The sequence below is a fragment of the Nothobranchius furzeri genome, chromosome 16, assembly GCF_043380555.1.
Source record: "Nothobranchius furzeri strain GRZ-AD chromosome 16, NfurGRZ-RIMD1, whole genome shotgun sequence".
NCBI classification, from domain to species: domain Eukaryota; kingdom Metazoa; phylum Chordata; class Actinopteri; order Cyprinodontiformes; family Nothobranchiidae; genus Nothobranchius; species Nothobranchius furzeri.
Window position 1 is genome coordinate 47,413,055 of NC_091756.1, and position 20,655 is coordinate 47,433,709.

The window sequence follows — 20,655 nt, forward strand, 5'->3', positions numbered from 1 at the left end:
GAATAAAGTAGCTATGTTTTTGAAGTTTCAGCTGTTTTAAGAGACAGAGTTAGGTTGGACAGAGCGGTGGTTCTGAGCACACGTTCCTGCAAGAACTGATGTAGGAAATCGTTTTTACTGATGGCAGCCAGAGAATTAACAAGGAACAAAAGGCAAGCGAAGGTGTTGCAGCTGTGACGTTACGTGGTTTTGAAGCTAATGTACAGATGAATTAATAGTAGCATCCAGTGATGACTTCTGAGATATTGGTCCATCACATCAACCCAGAAGCTGAACAGTAACTGAAGCATCGACCAGGACTTGTGCCGTTCCTCTGATCCAGCAGCATCCAGTCTCTGAAGCAGTTCAGTCACTTTTCCTGGGACTCCGCATCACTCGCCGCTTGTTTGTTCTTACGATTGCGTTCTGCTTTGACCAGAGCGCCGATCACCGCCAGCAGCACAGTGATGGTGATGACGAGCACCGAGGCCGTCTCAGCCATACACAGCTGGCTGTCCATGGAGGCCAAGAGGCTCCCAGCCTGCTGGGGAGGGGCGTGGCAGATGATCCCCCTGTAGTCCTCCACGTGCAGGTGTCGGACGTACTGGATCTTACCAAAGACGCGCTGCAGGTCACAGTCGCAGACCCAGGGGTTGAGGGACATCTGCATGTGGGTGCTAATGGTTTGGAGCTTCAGGAAGGTCTTGAACTTGATGTGCTCCAGCTGGTTTCCCTGGAGACCGAGTATCGTCAAACTGCGCAGTGGAGCGAGAGCTTCAGTCTGAATCTCTGAGATGTTGTTGTGGTTGAGCAGCAGAACCTCCAGGCTCTGCTGTCTGCTCAGTAAGCCCTCTCTAAGCACATTCAGCTTGTTCCCGTCCAGGTTCAGGAGGCGCAGTCGAGACAGGCTGTTGAAGGCTCTGACGTCCAGCGTCTGGATCTGATTGTGACTCAGGTCCAGCTTCTTCAGGTTGTCTGAGTCACTGAGGGAGGACGAGTCGATGTGCTGCAGCAGGTTGTGATCCAACCGCAGCTCCTGGAGGGAGGATAGACTCTTTGTGAAGTCATCAGGGAGCCAACGCAGCCGGTTAAAACTCAGGTCCAGCCGCTCCAGGAACTGAAGGGATGACAGAGACTGGAAAACAGGAATTCATTGTCACACACCAGCTGGTTTCAGTCTTAAATATTTCACCTTTGCTGGAAGATGTTTAGAGATTTCAGATTGTGTTGTTTATATTTTATTGATCACAAGAAATAGCTGTTTCCACAGCAGACATTTTGAATAGAAAGTAGTGAAAACACAAGTTAATTAAACTCCTACAGCTGTGCAGTCGTCGTCTTCCTCCGCTTGTCCGGGTCGCGGGGGCAGCATCCCAACTAGGGAGCTCCAGACCGTCCTCTCCCCGGCCACCTCCACCAGCTCCTCCGGCAGGACCCCAAGGCGTTCCCGGACCAGATTGGAGATGTAACCTCTCCAACGTGTCCTGGGTCGACCCGGGGGCCTCCTGCCGGCAGGACATGCCCGAAACACCTCCCCAGGGAGGTGTCCAGGAGGCATCCTGACCAGATGCCCAAACCACCTCAACTGACTCCTTTCGATCCGGAGGAGCAGCGGTTCTACTCCGAGTCCCTCCCGAATGTCCGAGCTCCTCACCCTATCTCTAAGACTGAGCCCGGCCACCCTACGGAGGAAACTCATTTCGGCCGTTGTGCAGGTTCATCCAAAAACCTGCACATTTGATGAGCCCCCCCCCCCCCCCCCCCCCAAATGAATTTTGAAAACAACCCTCACCCCACTCCACAAGAGCTGGACACTGTTTATGATTGCATTAACTTTTAAAGAAACAAACACCTTTGGTACCGTGCAAAACTCCTTATGTATCTCACATGATACTGCATACATGGTAACGTTTACATTTGCAAAACCCTCCACCATCCCTGCAAATACGTCTGTGCGCCTAATGCTGCTGAAATATCTGAAAGCCTGGTTTTGGTTTGTTTTCGAGCGTGATGGTTGTTATGTTTAATTTTATATTTGGAAGGCACGGACAGTGTGTGTCTATTCAGGAGCTGAAGCAATAGACTTCATTGTTGGAGGGTTTGAAAATAAATTCCAAGTGTTTTTAGTTTTAGAAAACAATTTGAAACACGTATTTAAAAGAAAATGGGAGTATAAAAGTGGGTTTAATGTTTTCTGGTTAGCTTTGTTTGAAAGGTTGATTAGAGTTTTTGAAACTGTGAATACAGACATGGTACTTTTGTAAGTTCGTCCTACTCTCTTTTAAACTTTGTGAGCAGTGTGTTGACTGGTATATCTATAATGACGTCTTCTTTTTGTTTATTTTTCAAATTTTGTTCAAAATAAATAAAATTAAAAATAAATTGACAGAATAAAACAAAGTGAAATCCCCTCTAAGGATCTTCAGGAGCATCCGTGGACACGTGTAGAGGAACACGTTGAAGAGCTCATGCTCACTTGGGGCTGCAGCACATTCTGGTGAATGCATGTTCTCTTATGGAAGCAGCCTGCAGCCATCCTATCTACGTAAACACGTAGGAGCAAAATAGTTTTTCTACTGCAGCGGTTGGTCCAGGTTTACCAGGCTACTAGACAGAAACGTTTGGGGCTAACGTTTGCTACTGTGTGCAAAATAAACTCACAATAAAGTTTGTCTTGTACTCATCCTTGTATCATCTGTCATTAATACTCTAATCCCAAACTTTAAACTCAATCATTAAAACTGAATGTTGACCATCAAACCCCTACTAGGAAAGACACGATCACAAAAAAATGTTTTTTTTATTATTATACTTTCATTTTACTTGGTCCTTTTTCTGTAAACGTTGTTTTCACTTGGTTTTTGTTAAATATTATTTTTCAAACTGAAAAGCTTATGGGTGCACTTTGTATTTTCGGATGACCTTGACCCTTTCCCCACGGTGAAGCACATTTCAGTCCGTCTATAGATTTTATGCGCTGAAATAAGCGAAAGAAAATAAATGAGCTAAACTGTACACACACATCTGCATACGACAAAAATGTTATTCATCTTGTTATAATCTGCAGATAATCTGCCCCTCCCCGCATGATATAAGGTCATGGTCTAATGAGCAGAACCAGCTGATGTTCTTGTACCTGTGGGTGGACAGCATGGATGCTGTTGTTAGACATGCAGAGAATCTTGAGTGACCACAATCCCACGAACGATGTGAAGCGTATGTCCTTCACCTTGTTCCCACTGAGATCCAGTAGCCAGGTGCCATGGGGGACACCTTGGGGGACATGGTCCAGCCCACGAAACCTGCAGTCCACCAAGTCTGATGAATCGTAGCACAGGCAGGGGTCAGGACACAGCCTGGAGCCGGACACGATGTTGAGGAGAGGCAGCAGAGGAATCATTATGATGGAGGACATCTTTCCTGGATCAAAGAACATCTAGTCCAGCTGAAGGACATGGTTGACCCTGCTGTCTACCCTCCGAGCGATGCATCTGAAAGCATCAGGATGAGTCGTTTCAGCAAACTCCTGAGAGCTCACATAGAATATTCCTGATTAGATCAGGGATTATGAGCTTAAACTGATGATCACATAACCAGATCTGGGGAGCTAACCTGGACCCTTTCCTAAAAACGGGCTTTACATCGGCTTCACTGTAAGGAAACATTAAGCAGGCTTGCATGATAGCAATCGGTAATTCGATTTTACGCGACACCATATGGATCTGCCATAAACCTTTCTGACGAAAGAATATAGGTCATGTCTGAGCAGCTTTAGCAAAAAACATTCACATTTAACCCTCTGGAGGCAGGTGTTGCACATCTGCAACGTTAAAACCTACCTACCTACGTATTTCAGGAGCATTTTAACTCAGAAGTACCCCTGGAGTACTTAGTTGTTCGTCCTTTTATCAGAACTTCATTTGAGCCTGAGAGAGTTGAGCCGCAATACCCGGAAAAATCATTTGTCAAACAATTGTTCAGACAAAAGGAGCTTAGAGATTACAAACATATCCGTGGTCATTTGGTTTGGTTTCACTCTAAATGCAAAGAAAAATACATCTCTGCTTTTCTTGGGTAGTTTTAGCCAGATTAACGCACAATTATTTTAAATATTGCTGAACTACGAGGAACCGCAGGTTGTCCTGAAAAAGCCAAAATCAACCTGAACTAGAGAACGCAAAAGCTTATAAAATGTCAAAAATTTGAAGCAGTGCTCATAAACTGCACAGATTACAAGGCCATTAGAGTCCAAAAATAGAAACCTAAGCATTACTCAAACCCTAATCTGGTGGAAAACCATGGATGATCGTTCACTCCGGAAGCAGGATGGACCACAATCATGGAAATGACTACGCTCACCCAGAGCTCGACATCTTCAATCACAAACAGCAAAAGCACAGATGGTTCTCTCAAGAAGGTGTGGAAAATTACATTACAGTCAGAATTTTTGTTACTTTTATTTTAGAAAATGTCCTTTAAAGTGTGGCGTTTCAAGTCACATTTTGTTTAAAATACAGAAAATACAGACAGTAGAACATGGATACAGAAAAAAAGAAAACCATGACAGAAAATAAAGCTAACAAGCCTTTCTGACTGCTCTAGTTTTTTCTTTCTGAAATGGAACTGAAGGCAAAAGGAGGAGGGTGGAAAAAGAAAAGGATTGAGAAACAGGAGAGGGTGGAGGATAGGGCAGAATGAGACAGGTTAGTTAAGGAAACTATGGTCGTTTTATGGATCATGTTTAAATTATTCTTTATAAAGTCTAATTTAAGATTTAATCTTTCCTCTCTCTCTTTTTTTGTCTTTTTCATTTAATGGTATTTTGATCTTCAGGATCCAGGGCCCTCAGCGCTCCTCCTTGTGGTCACGGACTGAGGACAAGGAATGCCGACTTTGTCTGGCAGTGGGAACAAAACCACCCGTGTCGCCTTCCCCAGTCGAGCTGCACTGCCATCTCAAGAAGATAAAGTGGAGTCCTTCTGTGTTTGCTGTGCTTGTGAACGCTGCATGGACTTCTGACTTTCCACGTCTCTAAAATGTTTCTCAACCTGCAACAAACCAACAACCAACATTAACAAATTAGGACTAAAATTAATGATTAAATGCTCCTGCGTAATTTTTCAATTCTGAGCTGACCTCTAGACCTGCACTTAAATACAGAACCCAACAGTTGGTTTAACAGAAGGACAGTAAGTTGAGGAGTGAGGTTTTAATATGTTTAGTGGTTTCAGCACAAAGTCTCCTGAACAGCTGGATAGATTTAAATCAAAAGCTCAGAAATGAATCATGAAGTAAACATCGAAAACTGATGAACATTTGGGATAAATGCCATTAAAGATGGCAGCCACAGCTAACGACAGTAGAAAACACAAATATTGCTACAGCTCATTATAATTTGCAGAAGGTTTGAGAGCTTAAGATCCTATTAATGATCTCCATATGAGATAAGGACTAGACGATATTTCAGGCCAATAATTACCTTTGTTTTAATACATCACATTGGCTGATATATCTCTTTAGTAGAGCTGATTTAAAAACAGGCACATCCACGGGCAGCCCAGTGCCGGTTAAGTATATATTTATGCTCCTGAAAAACATCTGCTTAAAGAATGCTCTGAAACATTATATTCAACAGAAATCTCTTATTCACTAGTTTTAAATGTAATTCAATGATTTGCTTTTATTAATTTTGTTTACATGTTTATTTTAAATTGGGCAGAACACAAAATTAGGTTTCAACAGTTGGTTAAATTCAGAATTCAAAACCTCTCGGTAAGATTTTAGCACGTAAATAAGGCAGAAAACACCTAGAACCACAAACTCTACATATTGGCACTAGAAAAACCCTCATCAGTTGATCTTTAATACCGATGTTACGCAGCTCCAGCAGCCTTCAGTGTGATGATCTCAGTTTCAAACGTGCTGGGGTCATGTCCTTTCCTTTATAATAGAAAAACTAGGGTTTTACTTTTTGTCAATAAGCCTTCCAAGCCTACAGTTTCGGCTGCTGTTTATTAACCTGAGTGATCAGACCAAATAAATGATATTCTCTGTAATAAAGTGTCTGCACGCTGACACGAATCCTCTTGAATTAAATGCAGCTAATAATGAAACCACAGCAGCTGCTGAGATCTTTTTGGCACCATTGATGATTTTTTCCCCCTCTATTGCACAAAATTAAGTGAAATCAGACTAAATAATAAAGCAGTCTAAATGTCCAAGTGGCACATGAGCACTGAGACTCTTAGATTTAAAAGGTTTCCACATTTCCTTGTGCAGCCCGTTCTGCTGGTGCATTAAACTGAGCCCAGGGACAAAATAAATCAGGGAAACATCTGTCAGTTAAGCCATAGTGGAGGTTTCTGCCTTCTGCAGCAGAAACAGGAGACTGGAGGGATTCAGAGTCAGACGACCAAATCCCACTTTCACTTTTTAAACGCCCTCTCTGAAACACAAAATCTTTTTTTTCAATCCCTTGAAAAAAGGTCTTTAGGATTCAAAGAATATTTCACAGACTAAACAACTAGAATTATGTAAAACCAGGGTATCTGCAGGCTTAAGGGAGCCAAATGTAAGACTTTTTAAGACCTTTTTTTAAGGCCACTTTGACCAAATTTAAGCTAATTTTTTAAATTAAATTTAAACTATAATTTCCAGCTATTGACTGGAACCGGTGCTAACCACGTCGCAAACGTGGGATTAGCCATCCAGTTACCATTAAACTTGCACTTCCCCATGGCGCAATCTCCCACTAGCTTAACCAGCTAATGTGCTCATCTAAAAAAGCCCCCTTTCACAACCAACTGAATGCGTACGGCTCCGCTCACGCCAATATCATACACAAAAAATGCTGAACACTAACTAGAAATTTATGAAAATTTTATAGAATTAAAAGAATCTTGTTTATTGGGTCTTTGGTAATTTAAGACCTTTGGAAACTGTATTTAAGGATTATTTGTCATTTTTAAGGATTTTTAAGGCCTTAAATTTGGAAAAGCTAATTTAAGACGTTTTAAGACTTTAAGGACCCGCGGACACCCTGAAAACAGATGTTCGAAACAGCTTGTGTAGCGATGAAGAAAACTTACTATTTTGCGTACGTGACTTAAAGCGCTTCCCTCTTTGCCTCTGCAGTTCTCAACCTGGTAAGGCGGTGAGATAACGACATCGTCCATCACAATAATGTTCTTCTCCTGCCATTTACAGTCTTTGATGCTGCAAAGAGAAAGCAGCATGGCCTTATTTGGACTTGGATGATCTACAGTCACATTGTTTCTTATAAAACAGCTTTAAGTAAGACCTGACCTCTGATGTGGGGGTGAGTGTTGGAAAACCAGGACTTCAAAATAAAACTGTTTCACATCATTTAGAAAATAGACCAAATGGATTCAAAACAACCTTTTAGGTAAAACTTTTATGACAACAGTAAACTACGGGATTCACAAAGTGATGGAACACAAGTTTATATTAGAATGACTGAAGTGGACACATGACCCAGCTGATGTGAGTGGTCTGACCAAAGCCTGTGGGACGCTCTTACGTTTTGTGAATAGTCTGGAATAGCTGCTGGCCCTCCAGAGAAACCCCAGCACTGATTGCATAGGCTTGGGACAGCTTGTCTTCCTTTTCTGTCCGTGCTCGATTGGCAAGCTGTGGAAACATGAACAGAACAACAAAAACATTCTTCTTACATTGATTTTACTCGGACAGCCTTAAACCAGAAAAATGTTTTCAGCATTGACATAATTTATGTTTGGGATGCTTTTGTGTCGAGGACTCCAGGAGACACTGAACTCTGGACTGCAATTTGACTTTGACACCAGTTAACATTTACACATTACGTTAATTTACATCCGGTTAACCGGCAATTAACTGTTATGGGGCATCAATAACCGGTTAAAGAAACTTTGGAAAACGTGCATCCCTAAGCAGTACATATCGGCCATCGGTTGACCGTGTCTATCGGCATCGACAATAAAAATGTTTATTGAGCATAAAATGAAATGGAGACAGCATGTGTTTTACACTAAAGGAAAACTTTAAGATTATACAGGGAGTGCAGAATTATTAGGCAACTTCCTGTCCTTTGGCAAAATGGGTCAAAAGAAGGACTTGAAAGGCTCAGAAAAGTCAAAAATAGTGAGATACCTTGCAAAGGGATACAGCAGTCTTAAAACTGCAAAGCTTCTGAAGCGTGATCATCGAACAATCAAGTGTTTCATTCAAAATAGTCAACAGGGTCGCAAGAAGCGTGTGGAAAAACCAAGGTGCCAAATAACTGCCCATGAACTGAGAAAAGTCAAGCGTGCAGCTGCCAAGATGCCACTTGCCTCCAGTTTGGCCATATTTCAGAGCTGCAACATCACTGGAGTGCCCAAAAGCACAAGGTGTGCAATACTCAGAGACATGGCCAAGGTAAGAAAGGCTGAAAGACGACCACCACTGAACAAGACACACAAGCTGAAACTTCAAGACTGGGCCAAGAAATATCTCAAGACTGATTTTTCTAAGGTTTTATGGACTGATGAAATGAGAGTGAGTCTTGATGGGCCAGATGGATGGGCCCGGGGCTGGATTGGTAAAGGGCAGAGAGCTCCAGTCCGACTCAGACGCCAGCAAGGTGGAGGTGGAGTACTAGTTTGGGCTGGTATCATCAAAGATGAGCTTGTGGGGCCTTTTCAGGTTGAGGATGGAGTCGAGCTCAACTCCCAGTCCTACTGCCAGTTTCTGGAAGACACCTTCTTCAAGCAGTGGTACAGGAAGAAGTCTGCATCCTTCAAGAAAAACATGATTTTCATGCAGGACAATGCTCCATCACTCGCGTCCAAGTACTCCACAGCGTGGCTGGCAAGACAGGGTATAAAAGAAGAAAAACTACTGACATGGCCTCCTTGTTCACCTGATCTGAACCCCATTGAGAACCTGTGGTCCATCATCAAATGTGAGATTTACAAGGAGGGAAAACGGTACACCTCTCTGAACAGTGTCTGGGAGGCTGTGGTTGCTGCTGCACGCAATGTTGATGGTGAACAGATCAAAACACTGACAGAATCCATGGATGGCAGGCTTTTGAGTGTCCTTGCAAAGAAAGGTGGCTATATTGGTCGCTGATTTGTTTTTGTATTGTTTTGGAATGTCAGAAATGTATACTTGTGAATGTGGGGATGTTATATTGGTTTCACTAGTAAAAATTTATTGAAATGGGTATACATTTGTTTTTTGTTAAGTTGCCTAATAATTATACACAGTAATAGTCACCTGCACACACAGATATCCCCCTAAAATAGCTAAAACTAAAAACTACTTCCAAAAACATTCTGCTTTGATATTAATGAGCTTTTTGGGTTCATTGAGAACATGGTTGTTGTTCAATAATAAAATTATTCCTCAAAAATACAACTTGCTTAAAAATTCTGCACTCCCTGTAGCAGTACTGTACAAATCAAGACATATGTTGAATTATGCAGCTTTACATATCATTTATTGTTCACTCCTACCACCTTACATTTCATAGTGTGTAGAGAAGTCTGGGGACTGACTAATCAAACGTTAGTTAGTTCAATAGTTCTTACAAAAACGTGCAATGTGTATTATCAACAAGGCAGATTATTTGGCACATACACATCTGTTGTATTTAAAATCACGTTATGAAATTTTATGATTTAGTATAACATAAAATAATGCAAATAATGTATAAAACTAAATTAAAGTTACTTCCACAAAGCAATCAAGTTTTTTTTGTGTAGAAACTAAGTATGATTTTAGCGATATTAATAAATTTACTGTTCCTTTGGCAAAAAAAGAAGTCAAAAAGGAAATGTATATCTGTGGTGGGGGCTAAACTATAGAATGCCAGTGTAAATGTAAGAACTTGTGGTACATTTTTGTTGTTTAAAAGAATGGTTTTGAAGATCATTTTTGACGGTTTCAAGAGTTTATAAGTTGTGTTGTAAATGTAAGAGTATTGTGTGAACTTATTTGACTAAATGGTGTATATTTCTCTTATTCTTTTCTAATGTTGCTTAAATTGTAGATTTGTGTTAAAGGGGTAGATTCATTTGTTTAATTGGTTAAAAAGGACAGGCATAAATATAAGCATTTTTGCTTTGGCCTGAGCCTTTTTAGTCACGTTAAATGTAATGTAATGTTTTATTGAATATATTATGTTTTTTTTGACTGAATAAATTAAAATTCACATTAATTCAATTATAAAACAAATATCGGTCGACCTCTAGTCAGGACCCCTCTGTTGGTCCATAACCACACAGGAGGCCTTGAGATGATTTCCAATAAACAAAAACAACTGCTGAAGCTACATTTCTAGCGTAATTGTTAAAAAGACAACCAATTTGTCGAAAATGTATATAAGGGAATGGAGCTAAAGTGGTTTTCTTTTTGCCAATTTTATTTATTTTTAATCAGAGATGTCTGTAGGCTTTTGTACTTTATTAGTTTGAAGCTGAAAAGCTTGGGAACAGTTGCCGTAGAAAATCACCAAAGTGCACCGTAAGATCATTTAGGTATGTTGTCACAGCTACAGGAACATGCAGCATTCCCTTTGCTATAGGCTAACCAAAACGATATTATAATCGGACCAATATAATAAAGCATTTCAAGAGAATTGTTAGAAATTTTTGTGATACTGTTAAAATGAGGCACCTTTCAAAGGAAAATAAACACATTTATCTGTGTAGTGGTTTTCTGAGGTCACACATCTGCGCCAGTCGCACCTTACAAACCCAGACCTCACCTTTATGTTAATGAGGGGCAGGATATGTGCCACTTTGTCCATTTAAATGCACCACAAACGTACAAGAGCCACGCTGTACGGGCTTTTGAAGTTAGAATAAATAAGGATCTTAGAATCGATGGATCCTGTTTGTGACACATCACAGCTGAACGTTGAGTTCAAATGTATCACAACATTGTTCTAATGGCAAAAGCAGCAGAAATGAGACAAACTCACCTTGCCAACATTCAGAGATGCTAGTGGAGGTGGAGTCTCAGTCCGGTCATTTATTATGTCCACTTCAGATACATAGGCTAAGTTGATCAGGATGACGTCGTTGAGGTTTGACTTACCACTGGAGGAAGCGCATTCTTTAAAGACACAAGTTAAGGCAGAAAATTTCACGACACTGACTTGAAGAACAAAATTACTATTGTTATCTGACCCCGAGGAACTCGAACACCATCTGCATTCTGATAGGAGCTGTGGCTGATAACCAGACAGTGAAAGGTGGTGCCAGTTACAGCGTGTGACTGCTGAGGGCAGTGCTGCCACCTACAGCAGCAACACATGAATGAAGGAATAGGAATTAGACAGCCTGCACACAGCCACAAATGTCTTCTTTCTCAGATTAATATTTGATTAAACTTGCAGCGTGTTGAATCTGTTTTTCTGTTGGAATGTTTCCAACAAATCACTCATCTTAAAATCTAATTCCACTGATAAAATACTCATTTATTTATTCAAACTGAGGGTTTTAATCTAAATGCACATTTAAATCCTGATGCATTTCACCCTGGAATGAACGGCTGTATGGCAAGCCGAAGTATTTAGGGGATGCCGATAGAAGCAAACAAACACGAGAACATATTGAAAGTGGAAACAGAAAAGCATCGACAGTTTCAACACATGATCCTTTCTTTCACTTTGGTTAACAAGAGGCAAGATTGTCAGGAAGTTTCTAAAACAAGTCTCTTTTTGGGGTTTATTCCACGATATTTTTGGCACACTGACCCACAATAGAGAAAATCTGGACATTTGACATGAACACCAAAAACACAATTAGCTTTTAACATCATGTTTGTAGTTTCACTGTACTGAATTTGTCACAAAAATGCTGACAGATTCACTAAAACCATTTAAATGTCACTACCGGTCTAAATTATGAACATCCAAATGGGAACCTTTATGAGAAGTGTCAAAACATGTTTTAGTACATTTAGTACTTTATGATGAAATCAACAGATGGAACTGTATTGTATGTAAATATATTCACAAGTTACCTGGTGACGCTATAACCTGTGAAAATTACAGAAGGTCCAGTTTTGCCAGACCTCAGAGCAGAACTTGGGTCCATCTGTTCAAACATCCCCACTTCCAACAGATACTTAAAGATTTCAATCATCTTTTTATAGCTAGAAACATTTTGAAGCCTTTAATTTAGAAAAATCATACATCCAATTTTGCTTGGGGGAAATTATACATTAAATGAGTGACGTAGTTATGTTTTAGACACAGAACGCCCTCACTGTCAAACCCATTCATTCTTTTTTTAACCCTCTTGAGTCATATGCCAGTTCGGTCACGTAGACTGTCACTACACCAGAAGTTTAGCGTATTATTTTAATTTTAAATTAGCCTCTAATCAAATGACTACATTTTATCATACACCTATATCCTCCTCCCATGAAGGGATGGAAGCATGCTCACAGACAAGCTAAGGTTAGTTGTGATCAGCTCAGCATGCTAACCCAAATGAATCGTGATTAGCTGTAATTAATTTGTGTCACAAGAAAATAAAATCGTGATAAACTCGCAATAAAAACAGGCTAACACACCTTAGATGCGTACTAGCGTTAACATAGCTTCCGAGCAGAATATGGGTGGAATGGTTTGTACGAAAGTTAGCATGTTAGCCGAGCTAGCAGCCCTTCCCCTGTAGCTCCGATGGGTGTCGTAGAAAATAAAACGAACTCATTAAAGCGAGCGCTGGCATCTGTGGGTGAAGACTGTGTGAGATACACGTGCGGACACAAGTCAGAGCGAGATGCGCTGAATGTCAGTTAGCCTGCTAACTGTTGAGAGCACACAGCCATGATGCCAAATAGTGATCCATGTCGAGAGCTGCCAATACAATGAGTGGATTCAAAACACATGTACGTCCGAGCAGGCGCATTAAAACACCAAGAAAACGCAAATGATGACTTAATTTCACAAAAAAATGGACAACTACTTCGGAAAATGAAATAACTTAAAACGGACAAAGATGTGTAACTCAGCTCCCACCAATTACGCCTGCGCGGATCACTATTTGACATATTTTCGGTTACCCTACAGGCCTGTGCAGCCAGGCAGGCCAGCCAGCCATCCGTCCGCAGCGAGAAACAAACAAAGGATACTCAGGGTTAACATCTTGGACTGGTAATCAAAAGCGACCACTTCTCCTTGTAGCCGTTGGCCCAAGCAGGTGAGGCAGGAGACATGGCTCCCGACGCTGAAATACTCCCCCGGTCCAGGAGCCGCCATCTTCTCCGCCAGGAAACCGGAGCGCCTGCCTTACGTAAAGCAACGTGGTGGCGTAGGAAGACGAATCTGGGCGTGCCCTCGTACGCCGAGTTAAGGTCATTGACAAATATTACGCATACTTTACCTCAAATGTTCTTTGAATATATTACCCTTACCCCACACAGTACGTCAGGCGATTTACGGATCATACAGATTTAAAGAAAGAGGCGTTATTTAAAACAAAACACATCAGTCATTTAGAGCAAAGGTTTACAGCGAACACTGACTAATGCGTCACTTCCCTGATTTGACCATACCACAGCAGCAGTAAAACAACATCCTAAACACGCATCTAATTATGTCTGGTTTCAGGAATAATTCATAATGTATGTTAATTTGTTACAAAGTTTTGTTATGTAAATCATTTTTCTGGGACCTAGTATGTTAACTCCAACAAGTTCCCCCCCAGCTCCCTCCCTTATTAACTATTTTATTATGTGGAAAATACAAAAGGAATCAAAACTGTATCTACATATATTCTTTTTTGTAAATGTGCAAAAATGTACTAATTACTTTCAATAAAAAATGTGGATAAAAGGGAAAATGTGTTCATCAAACTGTTTTCAAATGTTGTTGGCGCTGATTAATTATTCTAAGGATAAGCACAGCTTTGTTCCTCATAGTTAAGTTTTACCTCAAACTAATATTTCTAGTAATAAGGAAACATTTGATGATGAATAATAATTAAAGGGCAAGTCGCCCCCTACCAGAGTCTTACTCTACTCCCTCTTCCTGTTGCTGTTGCCTGGCAGACCAAGAGGGCGGAGCCGCTAACAAATACACACAGACACCCAGGTTCACAACATCATTGTTGTTTTGCCTTCAGACTTCTCTGTCTCCTGGGGAATCTTGCTAAGCAATTCCCCCCAGGACAACAGGGTGGGGCTTGGAGTAGATCCGCTGCTCCTCCTCATCGAGGTGAAGTGGCTCAGACATCTTGTTAGGATGCCTCCTGGACACCTCCCTGGTGAGGGTTTCCAGGCATGTTCAACTTGATAACTGATTTCTTGTCTGTCCAGGGAATTCTTTGGGATTCCCCCAGAGGAACTGGCCCAATTGTGACCCAACCCTGGATCAGCGGAGGAAAATGGATGGATTAGGGTAAGGGTCTTGCTTTATTAAATGTTAATGAATCTTTCTATGTTCAAATTTTCACCTCAAATAAATGTGATTAGATCTTCCCAGAAAGATTCATATAAATATCCTATTGTTGTCAACCTATCTTGACATGAGGCCATCTTTTTATTACTTCAATTGTTCTATTATGATTTTTTATGCATAGTGTTATTTAAATACACAGTCAGGTTGTTTAATAAAATCCTTTCTTTTGTCTTAATAGGAGCCTCCGAATATGAAGAATTTAGTTGTAAAATCTTTAAATATTTCTTGAAATACCACATTCACTTCAGGTTTACATGAATGAATTATAAAATTTTCTGGTCTTAAATTTTTAAAATAACATATTTTATCTTCTATCTACTTAGAACTAATATTGGAACACTGAGTGACATATCTCGACGTAACGCTCGGTTCCACGAAAGAAAGAAACCCAACGTAAAACAGCTCCTCCTGCTGGAAATAAACTAGTAGTGCAACATTTTCAGCATCTCATCCTAGATTTCATCATCCGACAATTAGCTACATGTTTTGAGGTTCAACTGCTTTTAGATACTTTAGAGGGGGTTCGTTAAAATGGAGTCCGTCTACACACAGGGCATTTGGGTCGCTGAAACTCTCCAGCAACAGACAAAGAGTCTCGAACAATGTTGGCTCGTGATCACTCACTTAGGAGACCCTAAAGCAGCCTTCCTGCTCGTCTTTCCATTCACGTATTTTCTAGATAAACGCGCTGGAGTGGCGGTGCTCTGGATCGCAGCTATATCGGAGTGGTTAAACCTGGTGTTTAAATGGTAAGGCTTAAAAAATCAATTGTCGTGGAAAGTTTCAACACGTTAGCGCATGCTTGTGTTAGTGCTATATGTGAATCAATTATATTTGTCTCAATATATAATTTATCAGCTTCTATTTTGAAATTTTTGGGATTTGTTAGACGTTGCGGCATCAGGGACAACACTGCAGTCCTATTGTTTATGTTGTCCGTGGTGAAACCAGGAAAAGCGGAACGTTTTAACACACATCGAGCAAAATTACAATTATTTGCCGTTCTTTTCAGGCAAAATTGTGTGGCTCGAAAAACAAACATAAATAATTCAAAATAAATTGTGAAATTATAAAATAACAAATTAAGGCAGAAGAAACTCGTTTCTTATTGTTGTTATTCACAAAGCTTTAGAAACCAATTCTTCCACTAGATAACGTGTATACTATTTACTGCGGACTCACCTGACCTTCAGCAGGTAATATAGGCTCAGTAGATTTAAATCCCTGTGTGTGTGTGTGTGTGTGTGCGTGTGTGCGTGCGTGCCTGCGTGCCTGCGTGCATGTGTTCTGCATTTCTGGGTAACTAGAGCTACTCAAGTAAGAGTAGCGGTACGTAATAATGTTACTCATGAAAACGTATATATTGATAAACTTCTAGAAATAGTAATGTAAAAAGAAATTTACTCAAGCAAATGTAACTGAGTAATGTAACCAGTTCCTTTCAATCTTAGTCACAAACATTTATACGTATCTTCTGATAATAGATTTAAAATGAAATAAGAATTTAATATATTTTCACGCAGAGTTCTTTAGGTTTTGAACATTGTAAAATGGAATTAATTGTATTTTTGAACAAGATCAACAGACATATTTATAGTACTTTGTGTCCTTTTACTTTTCCAGGATGCTGTTTGGGGAAAGACCATTCTGGTGGATAGGTGAATCTCATTTATATGTCAGCATGCCACCCAGAATTCACCAGTTCCCATCCACCTGTGAAACCGGCCCAGGTGAGAGGTCCTTCAAGACAAACGAGACACATATGAGTCACAGATGGCACTCATGAAAAGTTGGCGTCTGTCTCTCAGGAAGTCCATCAGGACATGCAATGGTGACAGCAGCAGTCTGGTGGGTTGTTGCATCCTCGCTGGGGTCATTTCTGTACTCCCGTACTCGCAGGTAAATAAAGTAAAGCAAGTGTGTTGTTTTGGCTGTAAAACAGGCAGGAACTGTGGAATATTAGAGATGTTTTTAACAAGTATCCCTGGCCTGTTGCCTTCAGTGTGCTGATATCGTCTGCTCCCTTCCTGCTTTATGTGGCTCTGCTGGTTGCAGTTGGAACATCCAGGATCTTCATCCTTGCTCATTTTCCTCACCAGGTTATTGCTGGTTGCATTACAGGTCTGTGTGCATCGTCATCTTCATATAAGTGAGCACATAGATGGCTTTTGGCTGTGGTATTGTATTCCTTTCTGCCAAATAAACCCAAAAGCATTAACAGACACTTTGCAGATGTTGTTCTTTATAGTATGATTTCATTGAAGCTATTTGTGTCTGAGGAGTACAAAGTCAGTAATGTGTCTTTTACATCTGATTGCTGCCAGGGTTTATTTTGGGTATTGTCCTGAGTGGTAGAGTACCAGAAGGTCGCCCCCTGCTGTTCTACTTCAGCTTCAGCTTCAGCCTCCTGCTCAGTGCTCTGATGGTCAATGTGGGATTGCAGCAGATTGGAATTGACCTCTCTTGGTGAGTCTTGTTTTCTTTATAGTAATCTTCGTGCTTTAATGAGAGCTATCCCGCTGAACAGACTTTTTAAAACAGGTCTATTGCTTTGGCTAAGAAGTGGTGCAGTCACGCAGAGTGGATCCGTCTGGACACAGCCCCGTTCTCCTCTTTGACTCGAGACTGTGGGGCTCTTCTGGGTCTGGGTCTGGCTGAGTACTGGAAGCCTAATGGCTGGTCCCTCCCGTGGGCTCCAAGAGCTTTGTCGCTGGCTTTTTCATCCATGGGACTTTACCACGTGAACCGTCTGCCTCTGCCCGTCCAACCACAAGGCCTCTTCTACGGCTTGTTCTTCATCAAATTCGTTCTGGTTCCTCAGATTGTCATGGTGTTTGTTCCTGGTTTGGTTCACTTATTCACACGCAAAAAGAAACAAGACTAGAGGTGAACTTCTAAAAGTTTCTTTTCCTTAAAGATTTCATCTGGGATCCAGAAGATACTCTGGTGGGTTTTAGTGTTTTTCATGTCCCAGAGGTTTTGCTGGTTCAGTCTATGGCCTAATGTTTTATTTTTGTACAAAAAGCTTTAGCTTTTGGGATTTTCCTTTCACACTCTGCCAATTTGCAGATGATGTACAAATATTGTGATAAAAACTAAGCAGAACTTTTATTCTCCAGCTTGTATCTATAGATTGTGGCAAATGTGGAGCTTTAATGTTTATCCAACAAAATAAGTACCCAGTGAGAGACTGTCTGATGTAAGAATCAAAGAAATGTGACACCAAACGTCAAACAAAAGCTCCAACCACGAATGAGACAAAAAAGAAAATAAAAAAGAGGAATCAACGGAGCGGGTAAGCTTCAATTTCCTGAAGGCATAGGTGATGTCCTCTTGGAGACTAAGTTTGTCTTCATAACCAGTGTCACTGCTCTTGTTGGACGTGCTGCTCCAGGGTCCTCTGCCCACCCTGCTCCAGGTCAGATGTTTCAGATGGTCCAAGGTGGACTCTGGTGATTTGACAGCTTCTATTGGACATGTCCATGTTCTTCTTTCTTTGGTCTTTATTTTGGTTTGTAGCATTAATGTAAAATTTTTCCTTTTCAAACAAAACAACAATATTAACAACTTGAATTTAAACCAAAAAAGGAATAGGCAGAAGCAATGCTTATTTTAGCCTACCCTATTTTCCACCTAAGATACATAACCAATATACATTACTTTTATTTTCCCCAATATAAATAACCACAATGAAAATTCATTAATGTCTTAACATACTTTTCATACCCTGTAAATATGTTATACTTTACACCTGCTTTAAACTTTAGTAAAGAAGTACATTTCTTCAAATCATCATCTAACTCATTCCACAATTTCACACCAACAACGGAAACACATCTTGATTTCACCTTAGTTCTGGCTTTTACACATTCAAACATAAATACACCTCTGAGATTATAATGATCATCTCTTGGTTTGAAATAAACTTTTATGTAGTTTGGGATATTATTAACTACTTTATGAAGAATCTAAGATTTTTTACTTTAATAATATCTCCTAATTTTAGCGTTTTAGTTTGACTAAATAGATTATGGGTTGGTTCGAGATATCCCAGTTTATTAACTATTCTAATCACCTTTTTTTGTAATTTAAATACAGTCTCAACACACGTTTTACCTGCATTTCCCCAAACCTCTGCACAGTAAGACAAATAAGGCATAACTAAAGAGTAATAAATCAAAAACAAGGCTTTTTTATTTAGTACATCACTAGTTTTATAAAGTATAGCAATAGATTTAGACACTTGCCGTTTGATCTATTCAATATGTGGTTTCCAACTGAGTTTACTATCAATAATCACACCTAGGAATTTAGTTTCATATACTTGTTCAATTGGGACTCCATTTAAATACAGCTTAGCACCGTCATTGTCCCTGTTCCCTGAAAAATCATAAATTTGGTTTTATTTTCATTTAGTGATAGCTTGTTGTAATCAAACCATTTTTTAATTGAACCCAATTCGTTTTCAACCTCTTGCAATAATTTACTCATATCTTTTCCCATACATATGAAATTAGTATCATCTGCAAACATAATAAATTTTAACCGAGATGATACAGAAAAGATGTCGTTCAGGTATAGGTTGAATAATTTCGGTCCTAGCACCGAGCCTTGCGGTACACCACATATTACTCTTTCAAGCTGTGAATCTATATCATTAACATTTACACTACTGCTTAAATAACTTTCAAGCCATTGATTGGTTTTACCACGAAGACCATAGTATTCACATTTCTTGAGCAGGTATGTGTGATCAATTGCATCAAATGCCTTTCTCAAGTCAATTAAGACAGCCACTACATGAAGTTTTTGATCCACTGCTGTTGCAATCTGCTCTACCAATTCCATAACTGCTAATGGGGTTGAACGATTCTTCCTAAACCCATACTGATGGTCGTTTAAAAGATCAAACTTGTTGATAAATGCATTAAATCTAATTACAAAAAGTTTCTCAAGTATCTTTGAAAACTGTGGCAGTAAAGTGATAGGTCTATAGTTACAAGCTAATGATTTATCACCACTTTTATAAATAGGAATAACTCTGGCTATTTTCATTTGTTCTGGGACTGTGCCACTTGAAAAGGATTTATTACAAATATAAGTAAAAGGTTTAATAATGCAATGGATAACCTCCTTGATGAGAGACATATCTATCCATACACACATCTTAGATGTATTTATGTTCCTGTTTGTGCACGAGTTCTTGGCAAAGGGAGAGTAAACGTAACTTTGGATGCTCTTGTGCTAAAACCACATCTATCACTGGTGGCTGTGGGAACAAGTTAAAGGTTTATGTCACGTCCAGAGTTCAGGTAAAAACAGAACCAGACTACACGCTTGGCATGTCGATTACCTTCATCCACGACAGGCTTTGAGAAATGGATGACGATAAATGTTTTAAGGCAACTTGGAGCCCCCGGAGAAAACCATACATAGTATGAATCAGGAACCTAGATTTGAAATATTCTAATGCGAGCTGGTTCATTGGGAGAGAACAATACTAAATCACTTCAACTAGTGACCCTCCTGCGGTGAAACTGCTAATTTGTCTGTCCCCTCGTGGTTGTCTGATGTGTGACTGACATTTGAAGTGTTTGAACTGATGCTGAGTGACGCAGAGTGAAGGGAACTGATTGAACTTGCCAAGGTTGGAGCATTTTTTTAAATTTTGTCATTTCTTTGGTTTGATCAAATTCTGAAGAGGCTGTGCCATCCTACTAACTTGGCAATTATTCATTTTGCTGACCGGAACATTTGTCCTTGGCGTGACCTCTTGTCGGGTTTTTGTCTGCTCAACAGAGACCTGTTCTTCATCAGTCACTCTTTCCAGTTCCAAAGTTGGTTTGGGGGAGAGTGACCTCATGGACCTTGGTTTCTTTATCTAAATTGAAGCTTTGATCCTCCACTTTCTTTTGTTGGATATATTTATTTTTTATTATTTTATCACGTTCCTCATATCTGCTGTGGCTCCTATCGCTGACCTGCTGATGTGGCTCCTATCGCTGAATAACCGAACATGTGTGGGGTTATTGTTTATTTTTGGAGTTTTGAGAGAAACAAGAGCTCCCAACATGAAAACCAAACACCAAAATCCTCTGGGATCTTGTAGCTGTTCATATAAACATGTCTTCTTACAAACTTGGAGAAGATTTTTCTAATCTCCCTGAAATGTTAGTTCTTAGGTCCACTCAGATTGATGAAAGTGGGTGGGATCTGCTTGG

General features: G+C 40.2%; 3 protein-coding genes across 3 annotated transcripts; 1 reads left to right on the top strand and 2 right to left on the bottom strand.

Moving 5' to 3' along the window:
* Positions 1-10: 10 nt before the first annotated feature.
* Positions 11-4,283, bottom strand: LOC107387674 (reticulon-4 receptor-like 2). Its single transcript, XM_015962786.3, has 2 exons — positions 3,116-4,283; positions 11-1,114 (listed from the first exon to the last, which is right to left on the bottom strand). The coding sequence occupies exons 1-2, from the start codon at positions 3,413-3,415 to the stop codon at positions 350-352; spliced, it is 1,065 nt and encodes a 354-aa protein (XP_015818272.1). The 5' UTR covers positions 3,416-4,283; the 3' UTR covers positions 11-349.
* A 137-nt stretch (positions 4,284-4,420) lies between these two features.
* On the bottom strand, positions 4,421-13,387 carry lsm12b (LSM12 homolog b). Its single transcript, XM_015962785.3, has 5 exons — positions 13,108-13,387; positions 10,946-11,079; positions 7,520-7,629; positions 7,068-7,194; positions 4,421-5,027 (listed from the first exon to the last, which is right to left on the bottom strand). Exons 1-5 carry the CDS (start codon positions 13,232-13,234, stop codon positions 4,935-4,937), a joined length of 591 nt encoding a protein of 196 aa, XP_015818271.1. The 5' UTR covers positions 13,235-13,387; the 3' UTR covers positions 4,421-4,934.
* Positions 13,388-14,780: 1,393 nt separating this feature from the next.
* Positions 14,781-18,723, top strand: g6pc3 (glucose-6-phosphatase catalytic subunit 3). The gene is made up of 6 exons (XM_015962784.3): positions 14,781-15,183; positions 16,058-16,164; positions 16,243-16,333; positions 16,437-16,555; positions 16,759-16,900; positions 16,976-18,723. The coding sequence occupies exons 1-6, from the start codon at positions 14,966-14,968 to the stop codon at positions 17,316-17,318; spliced, it is 1,020 nt and encodes a 339-aa protein (XP_015818270.3). The 5' UTR covers positions 14,781-14,965; the 3' UTR covers positions 17,319-18,723.
* Positions 18,724-20,655: the final 1,932 nt, after the last annotated feature.

Coding starts and splice junctions, on each gene's coding strand:
- g6pc3 (XM_015962784.3), top strand. CDS start 14,966: ATGGAGTCCGTCTACACACAGGGCATTTGGGTCGCTGAAACTCTCCAG. Junction 16,334..16,436: donor CTGTACTCCCGTACTCGCAG/GTAAATAAAGTA, acceptor TGTTGCCTTCAG/TGTGCTGATATCGTCTGCTC. Junction 16,901..16,975: donor ATTGGAATTGACCTCTCTTG/GTGAGTCTTGTT, acceptor TTTTTAAAACAG/GTCTATTGCTTTGGCTAAGA.
- lsm12b (XM_015962785.3), bottom strand. CDS start 13,234: ATGGCGGCTCCTGGACCGGGGGAGTATTTCAGCGTCGGGAGCCATGTC. Junction 7,195..7,519: donor TTCCAGACTATTCACAAAAC/GTAAGAGCGTCC, acceptor TTCTCTTTGCAG/CATCAAAGACTGTAAATGGC. Junction 5,028..7,067: donor TAAGTCACGTACGCAAAATA/GTAAGTTTTCTT, acceptor GGTTTGTTGCAG/GTTGAGAAACATTTTAGAGA.
- LOC107387674 (XM_015962786.3), bottom strand. CDS start 3,415: ATGTTCTTTGATCCAGGAAAGATGTCCTCCATCATAATGATTCCTCTG. Junction 1,115..3,115: donor TCCATGCTGTCCACCCACAG/GTACAAGAACAT, acceptor CCTGTTTTCCAG/TCTCTGTCATCCCTTCAGTT.